Source organism: Lathyrus oleraceus, chromosome 5 (assembly GCF_024323335.1).
Source record: "Lathyrus oleraceus cultivar Zhongwan6 chromosome 5, CAAS_Psat_ZW6_1.0, whole genome shotgun sequence".
Classification (NCBI taxonomy): Eukaryota; Viridiplantae; Streptophyta; class Magnoliopsida; order Fabales; family Fabaceae; genus Lathyrus; species Lathyrus oleraceus.
In genome coordinates, this window is record NC_066583.1 from 446,323,743 (window position 1) to 446,343,884 (window position 20,142).

At 39.5% G+C, this 20,142-nt stretch overlaps 1 protein-coding gene across 1 annotated transcript; it reads left to right on the forward strand.

Moving 5' to 3' along the window:
• Positions 1-6,656: 6,656 nt before the first annotated feature.
• LOC127081262 (uncharacterized) lies at positions 6,657-7,967 on the forward strand. The gene has a single exon (XM_051021533.1). The coding sequence runs from the start codon at positions 6,657-6,659 to the stop codon at positions 7,965-7,967; it is 1,311 nt and encodes a 436-aa protein (XP_050877490.1).
• Positions 7,968-20,142: the final 12,175 nt, after the last annotated feature.

Sequence of the window (20,142 nt, forward strand, 5' to 3'; positions counted from 1 at the left end):
GTGTGTGGTCCATTTCCAGTAGCATCGATTGGAGGGAATAAATACTTTGTGTTATTTGTTGATGAATTCACAAGAATGACATGGGTATCCCTTATTAAGTTTAAACACGAGGTGTTTGATGAATTCAAGAAGTTCAGAATGAAGGCTGAGAATCAGAGTGGTCAGAAGTTGAAGATTCTTAGAACTGACGGTGGAGGTGAGTATAACTCCAAAGAGTTCCAGAAGTTCTGTGAGGAGAATGGAATTGAGCATGAGGTTACTGCTCCTTATACCCCTCAACACAATGGTCTTTCTGAAAGAAGAAACCGCACTTTGCTTGATATGGTGAGAAGCATGCTAAAGGAGAAGAAACTTCCTCAGAAGCTCTGGGGAGAAGCTGTTGCCACTGCAACGTATGTACTCAACCGATGTACTACGAAGAAGTTGAAGGAAATAGTTCCAATACAAAAGTGGACTGGAGATAAGCAAAGTGTTAGTCATCTGAAGGTGTTTGGTTCTGTTTGTTATAAACATGTTCCAGAAGCTGGATGATAGAAGCAAAGTGATGATTCTGATAGGGTACCACAGTATAGGTGCATACAAGCTCTATTGTCCAGAAACCAACAAAATTGAATTCAGCAGAGATGTGATTGTGAAGGAATCAGAATTTTGGAATTGGGATAAGTCTCAATCTGATTTTGATGTTAGAACTTCTGAAGAAAGGTCAGAGTTAAGAATTTCTGAAGTTGGAGTAAACTCTGACGTTGATTCTGATTCTGATAGTGATTCTGACTCTGGAGAAGACTCAGAAGATGAAGGTGACTCTGATGATCCAGACTCTGATGACCCAGACTCTGATGGTAATCCAGATTCTGGTGGCAATTCAGACTCTGGAAATATGCCAGCCCCTGAAGATGGTCAAAGCTCTGGAGGAAGTCAACCATCTGAAGCTAGAAACTCTGAAGCTCAAGACTCTGAACAAGTTCAGAGACCATAAAGAATCAGAAACATCCCCAGAAGATATGCAGAATTTGACATGCTGCAAGACACTGAAGTAGACTCTGAAGGAGAAGTTATTCAGTGTGCCATGTTAGTAGACTCTGAACCCATAAGTACAGAAGAGGCTCTTAAGCAGAAGCTCTGACTGAAGGCCATGAAAGAAGAACTTGATGCTATAGAGAGAAACAAGACTTGGAAGCTGACAGAACTTCCAAAAGACAAGAAAGCCATCAGCGTCAGATGGGTTTTCAAGCAGAAGTTAAAGCCAGATGGTTCAATTGGCAAACATAAAGCAAGGTTGGTAGCCAGAGGATTTCTACAGAAACCTGGGCTGGATTACTCTGAAGTGTTTGCACCTGTAGCAAGACATGAAACAATCAGAATGGTGATTGCAATAGCTGCTAACAGGAATTGGCCTTTGATGCATTTAGATGTAAAATCTGCATTTCTGAACGGTCCATTAGAAGAAGAAGTTTACGTGTCACAACCTCCCGGATTTGTGAAAAAGAATCAGGAAGGGATGGTGTACAGATTATACAAAGCTCTATATGGATTGAAACAAGCGCCCAGAGCTTGGAATCAGAAGATTGATTCATTTTTCAAGAAGCAAGGATTTCAGAAATGTGAGATGGAGTACGGTGTCTATGTTCAGCATACTTCTGAAGGAAATATGACTCTGGTATGTTTATATGTTGATGATATACTGCTGACTGGAAGTTCTGAACAGGAGATAGCCAAGTTCAAGAAAGTTTTGATGAATGAATTCGAAATGACTGATCTAGGCAAAATGACATACTTTCTAGGGATGGAATTCAGATACTCTGAGAAAGGTATTATTTTGCATCAGCTCAAGTATGAATTAGAAATTCTGAAGAGATTTAATCTGAAGAATTGTAAGATTGCTGTCACACCTTCTGATACAAATCAGAAGCTGGATTCTGACTCTGATGGAAAGGATGTGGACGCTACAACCTTCAAACAGTTGGTTGGTTCTCTGAGGTATTTGTGCAATACCAGACCTGATATTTGCTATTCAATTGGGATGGTTAGTAGGTTCATGAGTAAACCTAAGTGGTCCCATTACCAAGCTGCTGTCAGGATTCTGAGGTATATCAAGGGAACTCTGAAGTATGGAGTATTATTTCCTTCTGGAAGGAAGGATGAGTCAGAACTTCTGAGTTATTCAGATTCTGATTGGTGTGGAGACAGAGTTGACAGAAGAAGTACGTCTGGGTACTTATTCAAATTTCTGGGAGGTTCCATTTCTTGGTGTTCCAAGAAGCAACCTGTTGTGGCGTTGTCAACTTGTGAAGCTGAATACATTGCAGGAGCTGTTACTGCATGCCAAGCTGTGTGGATTCTGAATCTATTGCAGGATCTGAAGATTAAAGTAAACAAACCTCTGAAGCTGATGATTGACAACAAGTCTGCAATCAATCTTTCCAGAAACCCAGTGTTGCATGGGAGAAGCAAGCACATTGAGACCAAGTATCATTTTCTGAGACATCAATTTCAGAGGGGAGTGTTAGAAGTTGTACACTGCAGCACTCAGAAACAGTTGGCAGATGTTCTGACGAAAGCTATCAATACTGATCAATTTCTCAGATTAAGGGATGAAATTGGTGTTACAAGTTTTGATGGAATATGAATTAAGGGATGGTATTAGAAGTAATTCATATTTATTAGTTGTACTATTTTCTTAGTCCCTAAGTTTGTTAGAGGGTATTTTAGTATTTTATCCTATTCTAGTAACCCTAGTTTTAGCTTATAAATAGGGTGACAATCATTGTAACTTTTATCATGTTTTGTAGCCGTCATTCTCTTAATAGAATATTTCCGTTCATCATTTATTCTACCTTTGCACCAACAATGTGCACCTGTCTTTTTGTCATTTTCTCAAATATGCACATATTATTGCCCTATTGTGTGTTGGTGCCTTTCTAGTTCTACACTTTTGTGTGTATTGCTCATTGAATTAATCAACGAATCCACACCTTTCAACATCAAATTTGTCTCTGACATTTCGATTCTTCTATTTCCGCCTGTTATTCTCAGACCCAATAATATTAAGTTTCCAAAAAAAAATTCAGATTAGGGTTAAAAGGGAAGGGATTGGCTACCTTTCACTTTCCATGCCTTTGTAACTTTGAGTCTACAATAACTCCTTCTCATTTTTATACAATCTGTCTTGCAAATACTGGTGGACTCATGTGTGAACAAAATTTCATGTCAGTTTCTCAGGGACTGATATTTACTTTTCTGCATGAATAACTTACTTGTAAAAAATATAATGGGATAACAAATTTTGTTTCTTATCCGAGAGCAAGAAAGTTTGTATGGGTCAAGTAAGAGTCCATGCATCGACTAGACCGACATCGAAGGATAAGTCATTCTTGCATATTCTGTAATTGGTCGACTTTTGTTTGTTTATGACTTTTGTTGATATGGTTAGCATAATATAATGACTTATGTCTAAGTGACGAAATCTGTTATTCTGTCTTTTGTTTATTTGATTAATTTGACACCCAGTTGAGTGGTACACAGATTTTCATTTCATTAGAGTGCACACACATAAATGAAAATTAAAAAAAAAACATAACGTGTGATATATGCCACATAAAACAATGTATTAGGAAGTATAGGCTAGGGGTATCTTAGTTTAAGGTATGTATGTAGAGTTTTATTTTCGTACAGGTATATTTGTTTACCTTATTATTGAATGCTCATAAATCATATCTCATGTTGGCTGGATATCTTTATGTGTTAATGGTCTAGTAGTTTATAAAGCTAACTGAAATAACTAAACAAGTGTTGACCAAATAGAAGTTTTTTATGGTCCGTGTATGATTTTTAAATATCCATGTGCGTTTCCAATTCTCCTGTTGCTGGTGGCTCTGGTTGTAGATTCTAGTGATAATTTAAACCATTTTCATTAGACGAGATGTTATTAAGAAATCATTGGACAACCTTTGAGATATTAAAAAATAGATACTCTATCATTTTTTAGGGAATCGGTTCATAATTTATGTAAATTATTCTGTTATTAAGGTAAATCATTGGTCGTATAAAAGGGCAAGATGGTTTCTCGCCGAGTCGACCCCGCTAGCTAATTATTTGGATTTGGAAGTGAAAACGAGAAACTGGTCGTATGTAACTAGTACAGTCAAGCTTACTTGTTTGCCTGGCCTTCTTGCGGGACATGCCTGGATGGAGGTAAAAAAAAGTAGGATATCAACGTCGATATACCGATGAAAGGGAACTTAAATTGCTAGGAATATCTGCAGTACTTTTTTGGAATGGGTGCAAATTAAAACTCAATCACACACATAATTTGGATTGATAAATTGAGAGGATTTGCATGGTCGTGTTGAAATACAAGGAGTTTGATGAGTTTTGTCAAAAGATTATTGACGAACATTTAGATACAAATAAAAGAAAGATTAAAGATGAAGAGGCAGAATCCTAACAGTGGCTTTCCAAGATCCCCCGAGAGACCAAGAAGGAAAATAGATTAAAGTTTATATTTTAAATAAATGTTTCTATTATTGGATAAGGTGAGATAATTTCTTTGGCGTTTGTAACTAATGATATATTTAGAATTTACTTTAGGCAATGAGTGTCGTTCCTTTCTCCTGCAAGGGTAGGAGACACCTCCTTTTTTATAAGCTTTTAAAATTATGTAGGGTAGTTGTCGGAACAAAGACCAGACAAGAGATACTTACCCTCTAATAAAAGTAGGGACCAAGAACGACGAAGACCTCCTCAAGGAACAAATCGGCTGCGATTGAGTAACGTTTGATAAAATCTCTGACCTAACCGAAGTCCAAACAACTTGAAGCATCTGGTATAATCGGTTGCTGTTAACTGGAGATTTCGACAAATAGTTGAGGTTCTTTGGAAGTGTTACGTTTTGGAGAATAAATAAAAATGGTTGTGTCGAAGCTATTTGTTGAATTCCTTTCTTGGGTGAACAAATCTTTATTGTCGAAGCCTGAGACTTAGAAGATTTTTGGATCTCCACAAAGCTCTCTTCGACGTAGGCGTATTTACAGAGTCGAAGCTTCAAGCGGGAAAGATTTGAAATTTAAACGAAGCAGTTTCGTCAGGCCAACACGTGGAAACATCTGAGACATGCAACGTTTGAAAATGTCGAACGTGGCAGTCATCTGTGTAGAGGCCGTTAGGGTCGAATTGTTATAAATATGGGTCTTAGTTTTAGATTTCAGTGTGTTCAAACAGATATATAGAAATTCACAAAAAATACTCAAAGTACCAGAGCGAGAGAAAATAGTTTTATGCTGAAAATGTATGTATGAAGAACACCATAATTTCGTTCATGTTATCTATTTCATGCAAGTCATTTAAATTAAAATTACTCACTGTCTTTTCTTCTGTCGAATTGCCCTTATTTTCAATATTTTATCATCATTTTTACTATTGCATTTACATTTCGCCAAGTTTCCATTTCTAGTACTTTCTCAAAATTTAAAACATTTACTTCAAGTCACTTATCTTCACCTTTCCCAAGTACTTTCGTTATTTTTAAGAACCCTTTCCTACAAAGTTATCGTCATTTACTCTTTATTCATAAAGTCATAAATTTCGTTTAGAATTGTTGTCAAAACACTTTTCGCTGTTCATAAACCAGAAACAAAACTTAACCATGAGTCAAATCTCCGTAATAATAATTCTTGAGACACATGTACTAGGATCAATCTAGTCGATCCTGTAAGTTACCAAAAATCTATAATATTGGAAGACTATCAGTTGTTTATCAGAAATCACTGGTAAACAAATTGGCACGCCCAGTGGGACAATGTCAAAAGAATTGTTAATTACAATAGTTTGCTTTACTTTTACATTACAAATTGTTGTTATTCTTTTGGTTTAATAATTAGTGTTGTATGATCCTTAGAAGTGGTAGGATAGCCAACAATTCACAACCTATAACCAACAGAAAAAACGCAAAAAAGATGGTTAATACAACCAGTCAAGGGGAACAATTCCCTCCCCAGGGAACAGGCACAATCAGAGCAAATTCGATTGATGTATCCACTGAGATCCCTAGTGCACAGGCCATACCAACATCTGGATCCATGGCCTTGCATAATTCGACAACAATGCCTACTATGTCAGGCGTAGCAGACACTTCTGCAATTTCAACCCCTAGGCCACCAGGATTCGAGAACTTTAGGCCTTTGAGAGAATACCCATATGGAATGCCATCTACAGCCATGGCGGGACTTCAAAACAATTCTTCCATATATACTCAACCACATAATACGGTTATTTCGCCAATTCAAAATTCTGGCTCTGGCATGAACCATGTAAGTTGAAATACCCAATCACAAGGAGTCCCCACCATATTACCTACCCTTACAACGAATAACCAGGCAACCTTTAGATAACAAATGGATGCCAGTAACCATGATATGGTAGGAATTCTGGCCAGAGAAATGAATACCATTTTTTCTCCCCTGATACAGAATGTGAATAGGACTAACACTGACAATGCCCAAACATACCAACAACTGTTAGCGCAGATGAGACGCATAGCAGATTTCCTAGGCGCCCTACAGTCTTCTGTTCGACGCAGGCCAAACTAGGTTATAATCCAAGGAGAAGAACCAACTATAGATCAGGTTCGACCACCAAGGCAAGCGCCTGACGAAAGGGTCATGGGAGCAAGATTGGAACAACAGCCAATTCGACGGGAAGTCCCTGAAGAACAACCTAGGAGAGTGATAATGATTAATAGAGACCAGGATGCAGACGAAGTAATTCATAGGGTCAGGCGGGAAAACATGATGGAAAATGACTTAACTAGTATGATAGAGAGAATAATGGCCCAAAATGGTCTGGATACAGGACTTCGACGGCCAAATTATTCCCCTCCTTTATTAGAATATGTCCTACAAACAGAATTACCAAGGGGTTGTAAAATCCCTAAGTTCACCAAATTCTCAGGGGACACTAGTGAATCCACTATAGAGCATATAGCCAGATACATGACTGAGGCAGGGGATTTGGCGAACAGTGAGAACCTAAGGATGAAATATTTCCCCAGTTCTTTAACAAAGAACGCCTTCATGTGGTTTACAACTTTGCCACCAAATTCCATAGATGCTTGGCCTCAATTGGAAAGATTGTTTCATGAACAATTCTACATGGGCCAAACTAAGATAAGTCTTAAGGAATTAGCCAGCATCAAAAGAAAATTCACCGAACCTATAGATGATTATCTGAATAGGTTCCGTTTGTTGAAATCTAGATGCTTTACAATAGTGCCTCAACACGAGTTGGTCGAAATGGCCACTGGAGGTTTAGACTATTCCATCAGGAAAAAGTTAGATACCCAACATCTAAGAGATATGGCCCAATTAGCAGACAGGGTTCGACAGGTCGAACACTTAAAATCTGAAAAGGCCAGAGCGAATAAGAATTATAAGAAAGAGAGGGTTGCTTATGTCGAATTCGAAGATGGAGAGTCTGAAATCTCTGATGACCCTTATGGTCTTGAGGAATTCGAAGTGGATTTGGCTAAATTAAAAGAAGCACCACCTTATGCCTGCAAATTACTTACACCTTCGAATGGCAGGAACCCTATCGAAACTGAAAAGAATGATAGGTTTCCTAAAAAGACTTACACATTTGATATTACCAAATGTGACGAGATCTTCTATCTATTAGTAAAAGATGGCCAAATGATAGTGCCTCCTAATACCAAAATTCTTCCATTAGAACAACGGAAGAAAAGAGGCTTCTGTAAATATCACAATTTTTTAGGCCATAAAACCTCACAATGCTTTCTTTTCAGGGATCTTATTCAGAATGCAATTAGGGATGGCCACCTCAAGTTCGCTGACAAAGGAAAAAACCAGATGAAGGTTGACGCTGATCCCCTCAACATTGCTGATACAAATTATGCTGAACCTGTCGAAATCAACATGATTGACGTAGGGGAAGTGGAGGATGTAAAGACAACATGAACTGAAGGTCATGCGCTAGATGGAAAGCAGGCTACTGATGGCCTAAATCACGATGTTCCCTTTGAAATCTCTGTCAAAAGATAACAGGGTGCTAACGTCGAACCAAGGGCCACTGAAGGTCTCAAGGGGAAAGCAACTAAGGCTACTGAGGGCCTAAGGAAGAAATTCGAGGAAATTTCAATCACTGATGGCGCCAGTCTAGGTGTCAACATGGTGGATCTGAAACAACCCCCCCCCCCCCCCCCCCCCCATAAATGGAGGAAGTGGAGAAATGTCTGAAGATGGAGCAAGAGGGGATGCAGTTTGGCTATCCCAAAGCCAACGAAAGCCTACGTGAATACCTTTGGAGATGTCACAAAAGAAATTCTGACATGTTGCTGTGCCCAAGATGCAGCATCAGGATATGTCGAAGGGTGGCTGAGGATTATGAAAGATGGCAACGAACAAAGACTGAGAGAAACTGGAGGAAGGAAAGCCAATTACAGAAGATGTATCCCACGCCAGGAGAAAGCCTTCTTGGTTTTATTGTTCGTTGCTACAAGTACGAAACGGAATGCTTGATGTGTCCCAGGTGTGGGGCAGTGTACAATGGAGAATTAGATGAAGCGTTCGAAAGAATCCCATCTAACCAAGGTTGGGACAGACATGGAGGTAACCCAAATATGTATATCTTCGACAAGAGGGGAGCACCTAGGAGGCCAGACAACCCTCACCCAAGGGCGAAAAGAGTTATGTTTAAACTGCCACCAGAAGTCCCTGAGGACAAATGGACTCAGGCGGGGTCGAAGAAAGGAGAGTGGAGAAGTTTTAAGGATGGAGGAAGAACCTCTTGGGATTATAGAAAACAGTTCCAGGCATCCAAGAGAGAGGCTATCAGGCTAGAAAACTACAAAGGAAAGAATCCTATGTCAAGATCCTAGTGGAGAAGATATCAGAGGTTGAGGAAGGCTGAAAGAGAGATGAACCCAAAAGAGATTGGAGAATCCAGCATCGTCAAGGTTCCCCCAAATGTCACGAATTCGACCAAACCACCTGTAGGAAGGAAGTTGTTTCCAGATGAAAACAAAAGTCAGAAAGTTCAGAAAGAACAAGTAAGAGAGGAGGAAATGCTCACTGACGACTTCGAGTCTGACGGAGTGTCTTCTGTTAATATGAATTGCAATGTAGTCTCAGTCCTACCATACGAATATAACCAGGAGACGGAGGTTGAAGATAATGAAGAAGCGGATGTTGTGGAGATGGCGAAGCATAAGCCGATGTGTTACTATGTTCTCAACAGCGGCACTGTCGAAGAGCAGAACGCTCTTTTTGAAAGGCCTCATCAAGGGATACAGAGCCACCTCAAGCCCCTATACATTAGGGCCAAAGTTGGACACGTGGGGGTGAATAAAGTTCTGGTAGATGGAGGAGCAACAGTCAATTTGATGCCCCGATTCATGCTGAAGAAGATAGGTATGTTCGACACTGATGTCAAACCTCACAATATGGTATTGTCAAATTATGAGGGTAAGATAGGACAGACTCTGGGTGTCATACAAGTGGATCTGACTGTTGGATCAATCACAAGACCAATAATGTTCATGGTAATACCCGCGAAGGCAAATTATAACTTACTACTAGGAAGAGAATGGATACATGGAATAGGGGCAGTTCCTTCAACCATGCATCAGAGGATATCCATCTGAAGAGAATATGGTGTGGTAGAAAATATTGAAGCTGACCAAAGTTACTTCATGGCAGAAGTAAACCATGTAGACAAGAAGAACTTCGACAGGAACTTAGCTCATATAGGACCATGCCACCCAGCTGAAGAAGGCTTCGCCCCAAATAAAAATGCTTTGTACTTCTTGACTCTTCATTCAAATGGCTTTCAGTGGGATAGGGAGATTATGGGAGACCCAGAAGAACGGGAATCATCTGAAATACGGCCAACAGGCTGGGATGAAGACTTGTATTATGAATGAGTCTTCTTTTTTCGAAAAGATTTCGACCTACATGGCTGAGAACAAAAGGCAAGCGGCTCTCGAAGCCGAGATAACAAACATGGCTGACAAAGCCACATATGGTGAAATCTATAATACAAGACCTGGGTACTCTAAACCAAAACCCCCTGACGAACAGGTACCTGTGGAGCTAACAAAACAGAGGTTAGATGCCATCTATGACGAAGAACCTTTGGGATTCGAAAAAGATCCAGTAACGTCAAGTGCGAAGATGTTAGCGCAAGATCCTCTTGAAGAAATTGATCTCGGAAATGGGAGTACAAAAAGGATCATCTACATCAGCACTAAACTGGACCCCAAGTTGAAAGTAAAAGTAATTGAATTGCTAAGAGAAAACAAAGATTGCTTTGCTTCGGACTACGACGAGATGCCTGGTTTGAAGAGGGACTTGGTCGGGTTAAAGCTGCCTATCAAGGATGGCAAGAAGCCCATCAAGCAGACTCCAAGGAGATTCTCCCCAGAGATCCTCTCAAAGATCAAAAAAGAGGTCGAAAGACTTCTTCGATGCAATTTCATTAGGACCACAAGATATGTCAATTGGATTGCAAATATAGTTCCTGTTATTAAGAAAAATGGCTCTTTGCGAGTGTGTATATAATTTCGTGATCTAAGTGCAGTAACTCCTAAAGATGAGTATCCAATGCCTGTGGCAGAGATGCTGGTTGACTCAGCTGCAGGCTATGAATATCTTAGCATGCTTGATGGATATTCTGGCTATAACCAGATTTTCATTGCAGAAGAGGATGTTTCTAAAACAACCTTTCGATGTCCAGGGGCAATAGGCACTTATGAGTGGATAGTTATGCCCTTTGGTCTAAAAAACGCTGGGGCAACATACCAGCGAGCAATGAATTTTATATTCCATGATTATATAGAGACATTTATGCAAGTGTACATAGATAATATTATGGTAAAATCTACGTCAGATGAAGATCATCTAACCCATCTCAGCCAATCATTCGAAAGAATGAGAAAACATGGCTTAAAAATGAATCCTCTTAAGTGTGCATTCTTTGTGCAGGCTGGAGATTTTCTGGGCTTTGTGGTCCATAAAAAGGGGATAGAAATCAATCAGAATAAGACGAAGGCTATTATGGAGACCAAAGCACCATCAACCAAGAAAGAATTGCAATCATTATTAGGAAAGATAAACTTCCTAAGAAGATTCATATCAAACTTAAGTGGTCGAACTCAAGCCTTCTCTCCCCTCCTACGCCTGAAACAAGGGAAGTTCGAATGGAATGACAAACATCAAAAGGCATTCGACAAGATCAAACATTATCTGACGAATCCTCCTATCTTGGCACCACCATGTGGAAAGAAGCCTATGAGACTGTATATATCAGCTTCTGACAGTACCATAGGTAGCATGTTGGCACAAGAGAATGAAGATGGCGTCCAAAGGGCCATTTATTATCTTAGTAGGGTTTTAAATGATGCAGAAACTAGATACACTTTAATAGAAAAGTTGTGTCTTTGTTTGCATTTCTCTTGTACTAAACTCAAGTATTATATAAAACCTATTGATTTATACGTCTCTTCACATTTTGATGTTATCAAGTATATGTTATCTAAGCCAATAATGCACAGTCGAATTGGCAAATGGGCTTTAGCACTCACTGAGTACTCTTTAACCTTTATGCCCTTAAGGGAAATGAAGGGACAAATAGTATCATACTTTATTGTAGACCATGCAGTGGTCGAAAATCCTCAGCTTCAAGTTGAGTTGAAACCTTAGAGATTATTCTTCGACGGTTCCACTCATAAGGATGGAAGTTGGGTTGGGATCATGTTAATTTCTCCTGACGGAATTCCAACAAAACTCAAATATAAAATTGAAGGTCCCCTTTGTTCTAACAACGAAGCAGAATATGAAGCCCTTATTGCAGGACTTGAGGCTTTGTTGGAATTGGGGGCAACTAGGGTCGAAATTAAAGGAGACTCAGAATTAGTAATCAAGCAACTGACGAAGGAGTACAAATGTATAAAAGAAAATTTGATTCTGTACTTCGTCATTGCAAATAGGTTACTCAAAAAATTCGAATATATCGACATAAAACATGTCCCTAGAATAAAAAACCAATAAGATAATGACTTAGCACAAATAACTTTAGGGTATAGAATTTCAAAAGGGAAGCTAGAAGAACTTGTCGAAGTAAGAGGAAAGGCAATGGCTGCCAGATTGTCTCCGACAGATTTGGAAAGCACTCAGTTAGGATATGCTAACAAAGAGGAGTTTGAAGTACTGGCCATGGATACCTTAATAGATACAGGTTGGAGGAATCCAATTATTAATTATCTTAAGGACCCTTCGACAGATACAGAAAGAAAAACCAAGTACGTGGCTTTATCTTATGTTTTGATGGGGAATGAATTATTCAAGAAAACCCCTGAAGGGATCCTGTTGAAATGTTTAGGAGAAAACGAAGCTTACTTGGCATTATCTAGTGTACATAGTGGAGCCTGTGGAGCACACCAGGAAGGCCATAAGATGAAATGGTTGGTTTTCAGATATGGAATGTATTGGCCCACCATGTTAAAGGATTGTATAGAGTTTGCTAAGGGTTGCCAAGAATGTCAAATACATGCAGGAATTCAACATGCTCCTTCAAGTGAGCTTCATACAATTATTAAGCCTTGGCCTTTCAGAGGGTGGGCATTAGATCTAATTGGGGAAATTCGACCCAATTCATCCAAAGGTCAAAGGTACATACTTGCAGGAATTAACTATTTCACTAAATGGGTCGAAGCAGTACCTTTAGTAAATGTGGATCAAGGAACTGTTATCGAATTCATTCAAAGGAAAATATTATATAGATTTGGAATCCTAGAAAGTATAACAACAGATCAAGGATCAGTTTTTATTGGTCGAAAGATGCAAGAGTTTGCAAAGGAAATGGGTTTCAAATTATTAACATCCATACCCTATTATGCTCAAGCCAATGGGCAAGTCGAAGCAACCAATAAAGTAATAATTGGTTTAATCAAAAAGCATGTAGGGAAGAAGCCAAAAACTTGGCACAAAACTTTAGACCAAGCGCTTTGGGCTTGTCGAACCTCCCCTAAAGAAGCTACTAACACTACACCTTTCCAGCTTACATTTGGGCATGATGCAGTATTACCTGTCGAAATCTACTTGCAATCAGTGAAAATCCAAAGACAAGGAGAAATTCCGTCTGACTTATACTGGGAAATGATGATAAATGAGCTGGTGGATTTGGACGAAGAAAGGTTGCATGCGTTAGAAGTATTAAGAAGACAGAAGGAGAGGGTAGCAAGGGCATACAATAAGAGGGTCAAAGGTAAAACCTTCACTACAAATGATTTATTTTGGAAAGCTATATTACCTATGGATCGAAAGAATAAAGCATTAGGAAAATGGTCTCCACATTGGGAAGGACCTTTTCGAATTTTAAAAGCCTTTTCAAACAATGCAAGCGAAATAGAAGAATTAACAGAGGATCGAAGAATCCTAAAAGTAAATGGGAAATACTTAAAGAAGTATAAACCATTTATGCATGAAGTTAAAATCATAACAACATAGTGTCGCATTACGCGAAAAACCGGCGGGAAAACAAAACAACAGAGCCGCCACCGTGCGTTATTTATCCCAAAGGAGGGAAAGGAAACGCTCGAAGTAAACCTGGAAAAGACATGGTCTCGCGACCAAAGAGAGATGGGATCGGGAGTCGGTTATGCGAAGGGAAGGTATTAGCACCCCTACGCATCCGTCGTACTCGACGGGATCCACGCACAAAAGGAAGGATAAAGGTTGCTAAACACTGCTCACAAACTGCACACAAGGCTGGAAAGAGACACAGGAAAGACAACAGAAACCAACTCGGCAGGATATCGCGTCCTGGGCCTACGTAGTCTGTCAGGCACAGACATCAGAGTTAACGTAGTTCGGGACAGGGGGAATGTACTCGCTAGAATGTCGCATCCTATGCATACGTATCTTCTCGGACTAAAGAAGAATCAGAGCACTCGTAGCTCGGCTAACGCACGCCAAACAAAACCACACACGAAACCGACTGCCAATCGCTGGACTTACGTCAGACTCCACAGAAACAGGCAAACATGGAAACCGAATGCCAATCACTGGACTTATATCAGACTCCGAACCAACAAACACACACTGGAAACCAACTTCCAATCGCTGGACTTACGTCAGACTCCAACACACACAAAGGGGTTGAAAAAGAAAAAAGGGCGCCCAGAGAGATCAGCCCATCTCCTGCCTACGTACCTCATCTGGTATGAGGATCAGGGCGACGTAGTTCCCCTACGCAGGGAAAGAACTTCTAACCTAACCAGAGACTGGGAAATGACAAACTAGAAGGGAGACTAACTCGAGCCTAATAGTTATCATGTAAATTCACCATGGTCCTAGGTTGAAGTTTCTATCTAACTTGCACAGGGAGCAAGCTATCCTAAACAGCACAAGCAAAGCGAACATACACACAATTAGCACACACTATATACAAACAAAGTGGGCTCACACAAGGCTAGGCTGTGAAACACAAGCCAACTGGAATCGGGTGTAATTAGCTCTTAACCCTAACATTGAGAGTTAGGGTGAAGCAGATGAAATGGGAAGTGAAGATAAGACTTCACAGCTCTTATCCCTGGCCTGGGAGAGCTTCAGATAAATGAAAATGTGGGAGTTCAGAAAGTTGGAACTCTTCTCCACATATGACTGACTCAACAAAGATCTTGGGTTAATATCCACAATGCATCAACACAAGGTGTGTGAGCAAAGTGAATGACTCATTGAATAGCAGGAGATGGATTACACATCTCTTTTATCTGCCAATTGCCTCATAGAGGTCTTTTCCTGCTTGGCACAAAAAATAAACAAACACAAGCATTGCCTCTTAAGGAGGGCTTCAGACAGGTGCCTGCCCAAGTAACAGGACAGGTCTTCCAGACTACATGCGGTCAGAAAGTTATACCTCAATGGTTAAGCAACCAAGCAAAAGCAAAATCAAGTTCAAAAGAACTTAAGCAACTTATGTACCTGAAAAAAAATCTAACTCAATCAGTATACAAGTCAAACAATCAAACAGACAACCAATAGTCAACAGTCAATAGTGCACAGTCAAACAAGCAAGCAATGCAAGCCACAAGCCAATGTGCCCAACACAAATGACTTGGCATCAACCTACAAAACAACTCAAGATTGGTCAACATCCACCAATTAGTCAACTCAAGAAAGTGAATCAATCCCATTATGGCCATGTGCTTCTTAACCTGAAATCAAAGCTCAATTGTGAGTTACAAACCACTAGGTCAAGGCCTAGGGTCAAAGAGGGAGAAAAAATCCAAATAAGAACATGAAATTCAACATGAATCAACCTAAATCAATTAAGAACATACTCCAAAAGGTCTCATGTCAATAGCATTCACCAAATTCATTTCACAAACCAATCATGGCAAGGTATGCAAGTTGAAAGCACATTGTGACAACAGAATGAACAAATGCACATTAATTCAAAAATGATTCAATTAATCTCAAGAAAAATCATGGTTAAGCAGAACATACAACATGACCAACACACAAAAAATTAGGGCAATTGGACAAGATTAAGCATGGTAATTAAATTGCATAAGGCAAGGCAATCAAAACAAGCTCAAATATGACACCAAATGGCACACCAACTTAGCACAAGCCTAAAACAGAAATGAATCATGATAAAAACTTCAAACTAAAGCCAAAACAAACTTCAACATGTCTAGAAACAATGTGCAAAATTTCACATTCATATGATAAAACACAAGCATTTCACAAATGATTGAAATTCAAGACCATTCAAAAGTGCACACATGACCATCCAAAATGAAAAATCTCAAACAAATCAGAAATGAATCCAAAAATTCCAAGAAACTTCATGATCATCCACAGCATCCATATCAAGCATCATACAAAAAATCAAGGCATTTGGCATTTATTTGGCATGGCAAAGAAATTAATCAAATTGAGCAAGCAAAGGTGTGACACACATTGTCACACCTACATTCACATGATCATATCTCAGCAATGGCACATGATAAAATTGCAAACTCAACACCAAAATGTCCAGCATGAAGTCTAGTTTAAGCATGTAAAATTTCATGAGCATTGGATAAACAACCATCATTTCACAAATGAAATAGTAAGGAAAGGGTCAAAATGGACATGCATACACAAACCCTAGGGCAAATAATTTTCCAGCCAAGCACATTTTCTGGAAAAATAATCAAAAAACACTAGACATAATAAGGAAAACAATGCAAAAATTCACATATTTTTTGGATGATTATTTAATCATTTATGAATTTATGAATTGAAACAAAAAATAAAAAATGTAAGTGAAGCATATGGAATGGCATGGAGGGAAAGCACATAATTCATGTGAAGCATTTGAAAACATGTCCTGGCCAGGAATCGAAGAGAGTACACAATTTGAATAAGCGCGCCACACATCAAAACACTGCGTTTCATTAAACGCAGGTGGCAGTCAAAGGTGATGTGGCCAAAGTCAACCACAGGAGAACCAACCAAAAGGCCATGCAAGCGATGCGCTGGACCAATACATGTTCAGGTATCCACAAACACATGCAAACACGCTGGGAAACGATTGGAAAGATCAAATGCACATTTCTGGAAATTTTTCTATCATCTTGATCCAGTTCATCGTGTACAGTACAAGCTCAAGAACAAAAGTCTCAGATTCACAAAATAAGCATATCATCGTGTTCATCTCTCATCACTCATCACTAATCCAGGCATGGCTTAATCTAATTCTCACTAACATGAACAAATCGAAGCAAACAAGTTTCACATGTCAAACTTTAAATCCTAATAACGAATTCAATTCTACATGGAGTTTTGTGATTCGAAGCTCATTTTGATCAGCATTCAAAGATCTATAACATCATCATAATCATTTTAGGGATTGAGAGATTCGATTTCTGACCTTGATGAAGATGCAGAACTGGAATTGCTTGATTCAGGCCTTGAAAAGCTCAAACAGATCTTCCAAAGTGTTTGTGGAGTTGATTGGATGAAGAATGAAAGCTTAATCGTGCTTGATCCTTGCAAAATCAGATTTCACCATTACTAAATGCAAGCTTCGAGCTGCTTCAAATCTGCATGAATCGTTATGGTTCTTGCTTCAAACATGCGCCATAATCCTTCCAGATGATGATTTGATCAATGGATGATGAATTGGTTTGAAGAAAATCAAAGAAAATTGAGAGAGAAAGTTTGAAGAAATTTTTTAGATCTGAAAATGTGGTGGTGTTCCCCCTGAAATCTGTTAGGGCACTACGCCAAAAACTGGAATAGACAGCGCACCTTAGAGGGCGCTTTCTTAAAGAAGCGCACTCTAAAGTGAAGAGAAAAATAAGGAGGAATAAACAACGCACTTTAGAGGGCGCTTTTGTAACAAAGCGTCCTCTAAAGTGAAGCAAAAAAATAATGAGGAAATGGAGGGACACCAATAGAGGGCGCGTTTATGAAAGCGCCCTCTAAGGATACCCTTAGAGGGCGCTTCTAAGAAAGCGCTCTCTAAGTCCATGTACAACAGCGCACTTTAGAGAGCGCTTTTGTAACAAAGCGCCCTCTAAAGTGAAGCAAAAAAATAATGAGGAAATGGAGGGACAACAATAGAGGGCGCGTTTATGAAAGCGCCCTCTAAGGATACCCTTAGAGGGCGCTTCTAAGAAAGCGCTCTCTAAGTCCATGTACAACAGCGCACTTTAGAGGGCGCTTTATTACAAAAGCGCCCTCTAAAGTGAAGCGAAAAAATAATGAGGAAATGGAGGGACAACAATAGAGGGCGCGTTTATGAAAGCGCCCTCTAAGGATACCCTTAGAGGGCGCTTCTAAGAAAGCGCTCTCTAAGTCCATGTACAACAGCGCACTTTAGAGGGCGCTTTATTACAAAAGCGCTGTCTAAAGTGAAGCGAAAAAATAAGGAGCAATAGACAGCGCACCTTAGAGGGCGCTTTTTTTCCACAAGCGTCCTCTAAGGTCCCCTTTAGTAAACATTAAAATTATAACATACTGCGCGTTTTGTTATTTCACTCTGTTATTTTCGTTCTTTTTCACGTTAGGGTTCTAAGGCGTTCTCCTTCCACCTCTGTTAGATCTACGACGTTTCCTCCTTCTGGCACCAAAGGTACGTTTGTTTCGTTTTAGCTTTGCCCTATTTCTTGCTTTGTTTTAGCTTTGCCCCATTTCAGTTTTATGTTATTGTTGTCTATGCTACGTTTGTTTCAACCTGTAAAGTTTCAATATTCATAGTCATTTTAAATTTGATAGCGCATGCGTTAAATTTCAAGCCCTACGTTTGTTTGGGTTTATTAGGCAATTGACGGTTGGTTTTTAGTGACCATGATAGCGCATGCAATGGGACTACATTACCCAGTAGTTAGGGTTATACGACCTATGAATATCTGATTTTGTGTCAACACCAGTATCATTAGAAACCTAGGTCCGAATGTGTTTGAACTCTTCTGAAATTGTTTTTTGTTTATTCTAATTAGTAATGGATAATACATGGATGTCTTCCAATCGATTGTCGAGAGAGTACGAGAATGGGGTATTAGAATTCGTTAAGTTTGCCGTTGCGCACGCCGAAGACCCCAGTAGAATGATATGTCCTTGCTTGGGTTGTTGTTATGGGAAACGGGTTGACGCAGTTCAGTTGACATCGCATCTAATGAGGCATGGAATTGATCGAAGTTATACATGTTGGAATTTGCATGGTGAGAAAAGTAACGAGAATGTTGAACCGGGGGATAGTACGACCTATGCCTCAAACTATAGTGGCGCAGATACATACGATTGTGATCGAGTTGAAGATATTGCAGAAGCACTTGAAGGAGATCTTAAGGATTGTCCCGAAATGTTTGAGAGGTTGGTAAGTGATGCAGAGAAACCTTTGTATGATGGTTGCACTAAATTCACAAGATTGTCTGCGGTATTAAAGTTGTACAACTTAAAGGCGGGCAATGGGTGGTCGGATAAAAGTTTCACAGAGTTATTAGCCCTTTTGAAAGATATGCTTCCCGAGGATAATGTTCTTCCCAATCGAACATATGAGACCAAAAAGATGTTGTGCTCTATTGGCATGAGCTATGATAAGATACATGCATGTCCAAACGATTGCGTTTTGTTTCGAAATGAGTATGCATCGTTAAATGAGTGTCCTAAATGCGGTGTCTCGCGATATAAGAACAAGTTGTCTCCAGCAAAGGTCTTGTGGTATTTTCCTGTTATTCCGAGATTTAGACGCATGTTTCGTAGTGAAACCGATTCAAGACACTTGACCTGGCATGCAGATGAAAGAATTATAGATGGAAAGTATCGACATCCGGCAGATTCACCACAGTGGTTGAAAATTGATAATGATTATCCTGAATTTGGAGAAGAATCAAGAAACCTTCGCTTGGCATTATCTACTGATGGAATGAACCCACACGGTATCCAGAGTATCTCACACAGTACATGGCCTGTGATTATTATGATTTATAACCTACCTCCATGGCTATGTATGAAGCGTAAGTACATGATGTTGTCTATGTTGATTTCTGGACCTAAACAACCAGGGAATGACATAGACGTGTACTTGAAGCCCTTAATCGAAGATTTAAAGATTTTGTGGGAGACCGGTGTGGAGGTTTATGATGGATATAGGAAAGAAAGTTTCAACTTGAGGGCGATGTTGTTTGGCACAATTAATGATTTTCCAGCATACGGAAATCTATCAGGGTATAGCATAAAAGGTCAATGTGCGTGTCCTATTTGTGAAGATAAAACAGATTGGAAGCGCTTGGAGTTTGGTCAGAAGAATGTCTTTCTCGGTCATCGGAGATTCTTAAATTCAAATCATCACTACCGTGGATGGAGAAAGGCGTTCAATGGAGAGACAGAACAAGGCAGAGCTCCACCTATATTGACGGGTGATCAAATTTTTGAAAAGGTGAAAGATTTGGATACTCAGTTTGGCAAGCCTTTTGCCCACACACTTGTCAAAAGTGGGTGGAAGAAGAGGTCAGTTTTTTTGAATTGCCGTATTGGAAGTCCTTGTATGTGAGACATTTTCTTGATGTTATGCATATTGAAAAAAATGTATTTGAAAGTGTTATTGGCACGTTACTCAATATACAAGGAAAGTCTAAGG